At 39.6% G+C, this 11,274-nt stretch overlaps 1 protein-coding gene across 1 annotated transcript; it reads right to left on the bottom strand.

Moving 5' to 3' along the window:
* Positions 1-555: 555 nt before the first annotated feature.
* Positions 556-5,892, bottom strand: LOC117468536 (vitelline membrane outer layer protein 1 homolog). Its single transcript, XM_034112718.1, has 4 exons — positions 5,637-5,892; positions 4,931-5,043; positions 1,119-1,425; positions 556-640 (listed from the first exon to the last, which is right to left on the bottom strand). The coding sequence occupies exons 1-4, from the start codon at positions 5,841-5,843 to the stop codon at positions 638-640; spliced, it is 630 nt and encodes a 209-aa protein (XP_033968609.1). The 5' UTR covers positions 5,844-5,892; the 3' UTR covers positions 556-637.
* Between the last annotated feature and the right edge of the window lie 5,382 nt (positions 5,893-11,274).

Genomic DNA, 11,274 nt, shown 5'->3' with positions numbered 1-11,274 from the left:
TCTGAAAACCATTACCACAGTGTTTGATAACGTCCTCGAGTTCCCTCCCCACACACTCTGTGGTAGCAGATTAACTACCCACCGATTAATTAACACAATTACCTCTGTGTGTGCCAATCGGTGTCTTATCAACCTTTGTCAGGCCTTCAACTGTAAATTAATTAATATCCCCTCTCTTGTCATTTCTTAATTACCTAAGTTCCAGCAGGAATTATGGGAAAGGCCTGTGTCAGCGGCTCTGTTTTGTGCTCATGCTTATAATGACTTTGCTGTGAGCTCATTGGTTCATTAGACAGGATATGAAAACATGCTGATGAGAGGTGATCAGGGGATGACATGATGTATAAAGAGGCTCTTCAGACGAGGGGTTAAATTGAAGCAGCACTCCTTAATCTTTCTGTTTTTCCTGCTGAAGGTGACACTGGACTTTGTGTAGAGCTGGATGTTCTGACAAATAACTCTCAGTTTATCAAATAACACCCTAAACTTTGATCTCAGCCTTATTTGAGTGTTTAAAAAAGAAGCAACTGACATTAAATCATTAAAGAGACAGCAGCAATTCAAATAAGCTTTTTATTATTCATCAGCTTTGAGGGTAGATCAAACTGCTCCGGCCTGCTTGATGTTAACTTGCTGTTCACTGTCAACAAAAACACCCAACACGAGTTCATGAACAGCAAATGTACTGTTTATACAGAATATATTACATTTTACATTTCAATCATTTCATAAAGTCTTCATGCAAACTTTTTTAATTTACTTTAACATAAAACATTCCAAAACAATCTCATAATACCGACCAGCTGTTCAGTACCTTTAAGGCAACATGGACAACAAGACCTTAAAGTGCTCAGAATTTGTGTAATGTTATCTGCTGGATTTCTTTGCATTTAAAATCAGGTTAGGGATAAAGCATGTTAAGACAAAAGGGTTACTGTACACTTTTGATGGCAGAACCTCTAAAATGCTCACACAATTTCTTATCTGGGAAAAAAACGATCACTTGCACAAATAAACCTATGAATAGTCTATGAAATCCTTCTATACATTCTATAGATGTTTCATTAACCCGTCAACTATCGATTTTTTGTTTGTTTTATATATACCCACTGTCTTACCTGCTGAGGCTTGGCACAGCAATGGAAGCGCACGTCATTGAGGGTGGAGTCATCCAGGCCATACTGGTACTTCTCCATCTTGGTCTCGATGCCACAGATTCCTCCGTCGAGACACTCCTCGCTCCAGGAGCCGTAATTTCCCCAGTCCAGGCCCATGCCCTCCAGCAGAGGGTTGCTGCTGCAGCGGAACTTGATGTTGTTGATAGCCGTGTCGTCACCAAACAGACCCTGATGGGGCTCCACGCGGATCTGGAAAGAGGTGAGCATGCCCCTGGGGCAGTACTGGGGAGGTGACCAGTCACCAAAGCTGGGCAGGAGAGGAGAAATACAAGAGAGGGATCGGGGGAACAAATCAGGAAGAGATCCAATTTGAAGACTGGAAACTCTGGAAGAGATTGGAGACATTTCAACATCTGAACATCATTTGGAATCCTGGAAAAAAAACGCTTTTTATTTCCACTGTGAACATGATGGGTAACTGCCAGCTGCAGATGACTGTATTTATTACATTTCTATTCAAACTTTGTAATACAGCCAGGTTAATCCTACTTAGATCAAGCATCTCTTTTACAAGATGGATCTGGCCACAGAGTTAAAACGTAAGGCATTAGGAATGAGGCATTCCTCTTAAGCCCCACGGACCCGCCAAAGGGGCCGAAATCACAACATCTGCAAGCAAAAGTGTCTGAGGGCTTCTTAAGATGTAATAAACGATGAATGTTTTATGTCCATGTAACGGGAAGAAACTCAGCTAACTGATCTTTTTTTTTTTTTTTTTTAAACCCACAATGCTAACGCTGAGCCTCTGAATTAGCCATGGGCAACACAATATTAAGGCCGTTAGCACAGAACTCTAGCTATACCGATCGATATACGTATTGGATCTGCACAAACAAGCTTAGATAACATCCTGAGATTCCACAGATTATAGAAATATAAGGATCATCACTGAGCGATCTGAACTCGTGACAGGGGAAGCAAATACAGACAACACACGAGTAGCTTTAGTTAGCAAAACACGGAGATATGCTCACTTTAGCTGTTATTCTGATCAAAAGTCGTGTTCAATGGCATTAAAACGAGAAAAAACGTGGCTGAAGGTTCATCCATAGGTTATAGCAATGTGTCTGTCACTTTGAAAAAATTATTGATAGTCCATAATTCCATTTTTATGCAAAAATCAGAGGAGAAAGATTAGCTGCTAATGATAGCCACCAGAGGCTAGCGCAGCTTCCGGTTTTTCTACGCGTCACTATCACTCCTTATTTGGTAAGCTGTGTGTGTATGGGGGACTTTCCCTCGATTCCATTGGCTCTGACGGTTAGAAAGAGATGTCAACCATCAAAATCGACCAAGGGGGGCCAGAGATATGGAAAATCCACCCAAATGACCCCAGAAGTGTTTTTTTTTTTGCTAAATCTCTCTAAAAAGGTCAAATTTCACTTGTTTTGCATCAATCTTGATACAGGGTACTTATTATATGTTGTACTTTGGATTCCTAAAGCTTTTAGTCTACTAACCCATCATCCAAGGGTGATTTTCACTATAAGTAAAAAAGAATTTTTGGACGGACACTATAATAGCGCGTTTCCACTACAGCGCGGAGCCCCGTTTAAGAGAGCTGTGACGTCAGCGGCCCGTCTTTGGTTGCGTTTCCACTTGGCCTAGTACCGGCTAGCGGGTCCTAATTCACAGTTTTTCTGGCCCCATAAAATCGTGGTTCTAGGGCCAGGAACAACCAGGCTGAGTCGGGCTGAGTATGCTAAACTAGAGAGAGAATCGCTGGCAAGGGGGCTACAACTACAACAAGATGAACATATTTGACCGTGATTTAATTGTAATACCCGTTTCAAAATGATGCCGAAGTAACAACATACTGATACCGGTTAGTAAAAACCATGAATTAATGCTTTGACAAGTCTGCAGACAGACGGCAGGCAAAAAACCTTTTAAAATGCGTGTTTTCTAAATGGAGATTGGCTAAGCTAACGCAATATGTGACCTGCTCTATCGAAATCAGTCGCATTGACCCGAAGACACATTTTGAGTTGTATACACTGTTGGAAAGAGGAGATTCCTAGCTTTCTAATGATATCAAGATTGTTTTTGTACTCCAAATATTAAGCAAAATATGTCACATTATATAATGACTGTCACCGAGTCATCATTTTGAGAAAAAGGCCTTCAAAGTTTCCTCTTCTCTGGAATCCATCGATCTGATTGATTATTAGCGGAGCAAATGATCAAAATAGTCCGGAGGGGAAATATTTCCGTTTGGATTACTGGTCTGGGGGAAGCTCGCGAGTGTGTGTGTGTATGTGTGTGTGTGTGTTTGTGTATTTTTGCGTTTGTGTGTATTGTGTTTGTTTCCCGGGGAAAACACTCACGAGAAACACCGGCTGTTGTTATGCTTGCTGTGACGTTAAATGACTCCGTTCTCCGCTTGTAAATATGCCGTTACAAGCTTCAAAGTTGTATTTATCATCTAAATTTGCCGAAACAAGTTTAATATTCTGAAAGCCAAGACTTTGTTTAATTGAAATCAGATGAAAACAAACTGTAACGGACCCCGCCGTGTTATCTAGATAACTATATGCCTTACATTCATAATTTCAGCCGGAGGGAGGGGGGGCTGCGCTACGGAAGAGCAGATTGCGAGCGAGAGGTGCCTGTCATCTTCCCTTCACAAGCTTCACAAATGTATTTATCGTGTGATTTTGGAAATAAAAGTTTCATATTCTGAAAGCCAAGACTTTGTTTATTTAAAATCAAACAAAACACCCGAACCCCGAAAAAATAGTTTTTTACGCAAATCCACGTTTATTTTGAAATGAGCCGTTGCGACATCCGACTGATTTCGATAGAGCGGGTCACATATATGCTCCGACCGTCCACACTCACAACAACGGCCTATACAGACATAAATTTAACCAGCGACTGTATTCGCCATGACACAGACAGTCTGTGGTTTGTACTTGGTTAACTTTTGTCTAGTTTCTAAACAGATATGAGGAGCTGTGAGCTCTGAGTGCTAACAGCTAACGGCTGTGTTGTTTTTCTGGGGTTCTCATTGAAGATGACGTCACGGCTCTGCCTATACTGCGTTACTATAGATACTACCCCAGTTCCTAAACTGTAATGGAAATGCGCCATAAAGTGAGCCAGTCCTAACGAGGCCTAGCCATACCGAGCGAGGCCGAGCGAGGCCGTGTAGTGGAAATGCGCCATAATTTACAGTTTTTTACTATGTTCAATCTGAATTTTCTTTAAAATAAAAAAACATCTATATTGATTCTGACTTTTCTACATCCAACTCACAGGTTTATCATTACTTTGAGAAAAAAGATTATTAATTTTCCCCTTTTAGAAGTGTAGTTAAGGTCATTTGTTCTGGAAATGTCATTTTCGAGCCTGAGACCTGAAAAACAGGGTTAGGGCCTAACAGGCTATTAGAAAGCCTTTTTTTTTTATCCTTATACTGTTTTATTTTTCTTAATTTTTTTGGTATGTTAGAATATAACAGTGTGCTGGATTATGTATAATTAAGGTGGTGATTTATTTTTCCTTTGTAAATATCTTTGTAATGTGTTTTAATGTGAGACATCTAGACCAAAATCTATAAACTAACAATGTATTAACACAACTGCAGATTTGATTTAACCTTAAACTCCTCATTAATAACATGTATGATTGCTGCCGAACCATGAACATTTATTACCAACAAAAGAAGTGCATTATTATGAAAGAGATAGGATTTATGTTAGTCAGTGACATTTATTAATGGCATTAGTAAATTATTTCTAGTTACTCACTAGCCAGTGTGGGATTCGATAGAGTACATGAAGCTTCGGTTCTCGTCTTGGGCGCAGATGAGGCGGATCCCATTCACAGCGGTGTCATCCGCAACGTACTGATTAGACTCCACCTGAGGAAACAGAAACAGTTCCCAGAACATCTCTTGATAAGCCTGCTTGTTCAGGTGAAACAGCTGCCAGATCTGGTGAAAAACTTCATGTCAGGTAAAGGTGTAGATTATTTGGTAGTCTATGTAGAGACGTGTGGGTTAGTATCTGGGACAACAAGAAGCTTTTTTCTATTTACAGTGCAACTCAGCCACTTAGAATTGTTTCTGTACACAGGTTCACAGACATAAACAATGAAATATTTGTTATAGATGTTTCATCAGCTCTGTTATTATTAATGTGTTTTCTGTGTTTGAAACATCAGATATTTTTTCCCTTAAAGGATAGGTTCACATCAAGTATTAACCTTAAATCTATTTGTACATGTCCATTGGTATTTTTATGCTGTGTTTCTCATCTTTTGCTTGCTGTGAAGGGATCTTTTCTTAATGTAACGCCAATAAGAGATAGGCAGACAACATGCATGTTTCTTTCATTGTCCTTTTAGATGTTCTCTCTTTGACCTCAGCCTGTTGTGTCCCTCAGTTTCTTTCTTTGACTTTCTACTGTTGGTTAAATGCAGTAAAATATTAGTCCTATCTAAGAGTGTCTTTACCCTGAGACTGAAGCCAACAGCAAAGAACTTTTCAGGACACATCTCGGACCAGGTCCAGTATCCAAATTGCTCTCCGTTGGGCACTATGAGCAGAGACCTGTACTGTCTGCCGGTGAAGGCCATGCCAGCTCGCTGCAGGAAGTTCTTCTCACAAAACCCACTGGACAACACAGCCAGCATGGCCACGATGGTGGAAAGACTTGCCATATTGACAGCAATGATTCAGTGTTTCAGTCTGAAATGCCAACTAACAAGTACCGAGGGGTCGGGCTCAAAGCTCTTATAGCTTCCCAGTGATTTCTAAAATAGACCACTCTTATCAGGTTGAATCATTTACAGAGCGGCGCGGGATTGAACAGCTGGTGTTGGAGAAAGAAGTTTAGTTCAAATAGGCTCTCTGCTGGGCTTCAAGGAATGCATTCACCTCTTACATTTCGACAAGCAGTGAATTCAATAGGAATTTGACATTAAAACGCCACAAAAACCTGCTACCTTTACAAAAGTGATCCCTGGGGTAACGTTAAACAGCAACAGAACCTTTTACACTTTAAAAAAGTATTGTAATTAATGTTGCAATGACTGTTGTCCAAAAATGCATAGCTTGAGTGCAGTAACAGTAAATACAAGATTATTAGAAAGGTTTATTTTGTCTTGCAGGGATACATGCAGATATCAGACCTTATCTGATCTGAGAAATCGATTTTCACTGAATTAAAGAAAACAACCTTATTCTGGGTTTCGGTATGTCATACATTGACACTTATTGACACTTTTCACACATAATACTCTCTGGATTTGTCAGCAACACTCTACACAAAAAGGTTGTCCTGTGGTTTATTGTTAATTTTAAAATATTGATTCAAGCAGCTTTAAATCAGATTTTATTTGCAGTGTGGAAGTGTCCAGAAGTGTTTTCAACAACGTTAAGATCCTCAAATGATTATACAGTAAGACAAAACTTCAAAAAACAAAAATAGCTAGATTAATACATTTAATTATATACTATTCATTAATAATATATGTTCTTCTGTCATATAGTAGAGTGGCTTTTAAAGTGTACCAAGTGAACACAGGAAGTTGTCCCCGTGTTTTTGCAAGTATACGTTTGGTTTCAAAGAGAAGATTCTATTTTTTGAATTTATTAATAATAATACAAATACTCTATGCAGTTATTTATGTGTTTCAGAAACACACATCCAACAGACACAGAAGATATGTCAAGTACAAGACGTTGAGTGTTATTTCAAGGTGTGCCGCACCTTTTTCGAATTGACAGGTCTGACATATTTATCCTACAGAATTATCATAAAGAAATGTTGGAGCAATTTATGGCACCTTTATTTCTAAGGACAATATGTCAGATTAGTCCTTGGTTGATTAAAAGGATAATGGAGGAGCTCTGCCATTTTCAGTTATAAACAATTGCGTGTCATCTTCCCACAATGCATTTTTCATCCTCCTCCTTCTTGTATGCTGAAGGTGTCACAAGCTTTAATTCTTTATATTGCAAAAAAGTGCAGTTTTTCAGGAGAACTTTATTACGTGTTTCTTTGTTACAAACTCTTTCATAAGTCTTAGGGATGACTTGGAGATCTTTGTCCTTGTCTGTTAGTGGGCTGAAGTCAAACCTAACACATAGAAGGTTATGAAACCTAACAACTACACAAGATTTAACTGTCTAACAAGGAACAAAATTAACAAGGCACAGAAGAAAAGCAAAGGGTTTCATAATACGAACACTGACGCCAACACACCTCTTTTTCCAAGTCAGTTGTCAGTTGCTCCATCTGGAAGCCGATAAAGAAGAAGAGGATCCCTACACTCTTCTTTATGTGTTTAGAAATGTCTAAATGAAACAATGACCGTAATCACTTTTAGTAACTTATTCTAGGCCAGGAATCAAATACTGTAAAGTTACAGGAAGCTAAAGTTAGCCCCATCTAAAAGCCAATACATTTTCAGAGTGAGAGGTGTGCTCTTAAGTCAAGTTTTCTTTTCGTCATGGAAAATGTTGTATTGAACATATACTGTAGCAACACACAGCTGTGGATAAGGATAAGATATGTGAAGTGTGCCAGGAAACACCACCCTATTGCAGTTAACATCTGATGAAGCGTTTGCTGAAGATCAAAAACAACCTTTTCCCCGTATTCACCTTTATTCATTTGGTGATTTTCCCTCAACTGGATTTCTTAATTCTCCAGCCTTTGCTTTCCCATACTATCACACTGTTCCTCCTACCATTAAACAATCTCACATGTCAGCTGTTCAATGCAGCTCTTAAAACTTCTGTCACCCAGACTGAGTATGTCATGGTTTTGGCAGTAGATATTTCGACTCAAAAGCCAGGCTCAGGGAAAGAGACAAGGTAAAGAAGTCGCCAACAGGCAGTCAATCAGCAAAGGCAAACAAATCCAAAAATGGGGAGCGGGGAAAAGAACAGGCAGGCAGCCAAAACAAAAACAGCAGCTGGAACACTACGTCTTCACAGGGCACAACGACAACCTGGCAGGGAGTGGGTGCTGCCTGGCTGGCATTAAGGACTAATGTTGGTGTGAGTAGTGAAGAATGAATGGATGAGAAGTAGGTGAGCAGATGGGTGTGGAGGTCAGGTGATGCTGAAATATATGAACAACCACAAGTAACATACATCTGTACAGGGGGGAATGTCTGAGGCTGAAGGGAGTTAAAAGGTGAAGACAACTAACCAACTGCTCACCATCACAGCTATCAAATCAAATCAAATCAAATCAAGTTTTATTTATAAAGCACATTTAAAAGCGATTTTTGGTCGAGCCAAAGTGCTGTACATGTAATAAAAACACATTACTACAAAACACAATAAACGACAATAAATTACAACAGATATAACTTAAAAAACAAAATAAGAATAAAACACACGGAATAGTCAGGAGTCGTGCTCCGCTCTAACTAGAAAGCCAGAGAGAAGAAGTGTGTTTTTAGTTTTGATTTAAAAACCCCTAGGGTCTGGGCCGACCTCACATGGAGGGGCAGAGTGTTCCAGAGCCTAGGGCCAGCTGCTGCGAAGGCTCGGTGCCCTCTGGTTTTTAGCCTGGTCTTGGGCACTACCAGCAGCATCTGGTCAGCAGACCTTAAAGCTCTGGCTGGGGTGTAGCGCTGGAGCAGTTCAGTTATATAGGCCGGAGCCAGCCCATTTAGGGCTTTAAAAACAAATAAAAGGATTTTAAAATCAATTCTGAACCGAACTGGAAGCCAGTGTAGTGAGGCCAGAATAGGGGTGATGTGGTCGCGCTTTTTGTGACCAGTCAGCAAACGTGCAGCAGCGTTTTGGACTAGCTGTAAGCGTTTGATTGAGGCCTGGTCCATACCCACATACAGAGCGTTACAATAGTCCAGTCTCGAGGTTACAAAGGCGTTAATAACCCTTTCTAAGTCATTCAAAGATAAATACGACTTGGTTTTGGCCAATAGTCTTATTTTAAAAAAGCAGGATTTTACTACGGTGCTGACCTGCTTGTCAAATTTAAAAGTGCTGGTGAATGTCACTCCAAGGTTCATGACCGAGGGGAGGATGTTTTTTTTGATAGAGCCCAGAATATCAACCTATAACCTAAAGCTATCATGCTGTGTTCATGTTAGATCTGAGTTATCATAACTATTAGATTCCTAAATGTATATATTTATGTCATGGAGAACTCTTTTGAAACTGTGGAATAGGCTGTAATGATATCAGATATCAACTACATAGATATCATGGACAAAATAATTCACAATAACAATATTATCACAACTTTTAGAGAAAAAGAGAAAAATAGCTTTGTTCATTACAGATGTTGTCTCTTTTTTGGAAATTCTTTCCACTCATTTGGCTGTATGGCATTGAAAAAGGTGATGAAGCAAGTGAAACATGGTGAGTAAAGAGTAACGTTACTCCGTTTTTACGTTGGTGGTATCTATCACCTCCTGAGTATATTTTCTCCTCTGGACTAATCCTTACCACCCTCCACCTCCAGGTGTGCCCCCCCCTGCAGCTCACCCTCTCCCCCCGGTAAGAGCTCCAGGTTAGAGTGAAGCTATATCTATATATCTATATACTAGTCCCTGTTGGCCAGGATATCTGTAGATGACACATCTGTGGTGACCTCGACCTGTCTCTCAGCCAGATCACCCTCTCTTCCTGAGGAAATAACCCGCAATGCTTGGTCTGATGGACCTTGACAACTGGAGGCACTGGAGTGTAGAAGTGATTAGAGAACAAAATTAGCTGAATGACCTGCTGGGTGTAGAGCGAGTAACGGGCTAAACAGTTTTCTTTAAGCCATTTAATTAAAGAATAGGGGAGAACAATTGTTTCCTTTTCCAATAAAGCTAATTAAGCCAATAAAGTGGCAATGTTGGGCCTTTAATATCCCGCTTTAAAACCTCCTTCAGTGGAAACAAAGAATAGGAATCTGAAATAATAATAATAATTTGAGTCCAAGTGCTCAAAGACGCTTTCGGAGATTAAAAAATAACAAAACAACATTTAACACGAGGACACAACACTAATCACACATTAAAAGCCAGTCTAAAAAGGTACGTTTTTCTCAATGTTTTGAAGCAGGTAAGGTCTACATGTACGTTTTCTGTCCAGTGTGCTCTTTCCAACCCTGGCTATACTTTCCAACACGAGAGTCATACATGGTGAAAAGCTTATGGTTTTATAGGTTTTTTACCATATACCATGTCTGTGATGTTGTCACCATACTCAGTCAGATATCACCTGATATACATACTGTAGCCACCTGTACAGAGAGATCTGTAATGGCAGACAAATGTGGCTATATAATCATTTGTGGATAAGATGAAAGTTCCAGTGTGACTCTTTACTGGCTGTTACTGTACGGAGGCGTGTTGTGTTTTAAACTTTTATTTGCAGCTCCAGAGCCTGAGACCGAAATCTTTTGATCATTCCTCAAAATCGTACCTTGAGTGCATTTGGAAAGACAAATAACAGCAGCACTGTGAAGAGTTTCATCGCCCTGTTGCAGTTAATATTCTCTGCACACCAAACTGCGCAGGTTTCACTGCCTGCAGCTCCTCCCAAACTCACACCATTGGATTCACATGGGGAGATTACTTCCTGTTCAAACAAATCGATCAATGCATTTAACTCAGTGAAAACAATGTGTACAGTACACCTTGAAAACACTGGAGACACATGCTACTCCAATTTTGACATGAGTGACTGCTGACACCTAGTGGAGGAAAAACATAATTACAATATGTGCACCGGTCAGGAGAGGCACACCTTTTCCACTTAAAATACCAAGTTTACAGGGGTTAACTTGCCTTTTTAAAGCTATGGAAGGACCTAATAAATGTATATCACAATATACTTTAGTATATTCCGATGTCTTTATATGCATTTGTATAGCTGTAATGTAATTAAAAATAACAAAATCACATAAATGAGGGGGTTTTGTGTGCTGGTGACTTTCATTAATGCACAGTGTGGTTAAATGAATCACTTCTCTAATATATTTGTTGCTAATTTCAGTTAAAACAAATTGAAGTATATAAAATATACATTGATTCAAAATGCTGGTAATCTTCACAATTGAGAAACTAAACATGAATAACTATCACTTCCATTGATTCCAGAAAAAAGCCAATG

This window comes from Trematomus bernacchii, unplaced genomic scaffold (genome assembly GCF_902827165.1).
Source record: "Trematomus bernacchii unplaced genomic scaffold, fTreBer1.1, whole genome shotgun sequence".
NCBI lineage: Eukaryota > Metazoa > Chordata > Actinopteri > Perciformes > Nototheniidae > Trematomus > Trematomus bernacchii.
This window is presented reverse-complemented; position numbering and strand designations above follow the sequence as displayed.

What these genes read in the sequence shown, in the direction of transcription:
- LOC117468536 (XM_034112718.1), bottom strand. Translation starts at nt 5,843, where the DNA reads ATGGCAAGTCTTTCCACCATCGTGGCCATGCTGGCTGTGTTGTCCAGT. An exon ending in CTGTTGGCTTCAGTCTCAGG is followed by an intron (nt 5,044 to 5,636) that starts GTAAAGACACTC and finishes CTGTTTCCTCAG; the next exon opens with GTGGAGTCTAATCAGTACGT. An exon ending in ATCGAATCCCACACTGGCTA is followed by an intron (nt 1,426 to 4,930) that starts GTGAGTAACTAG and finishes TCTCCTGCCCAG; the next exon opens with CTTTGGTGACTGGTCACCTC.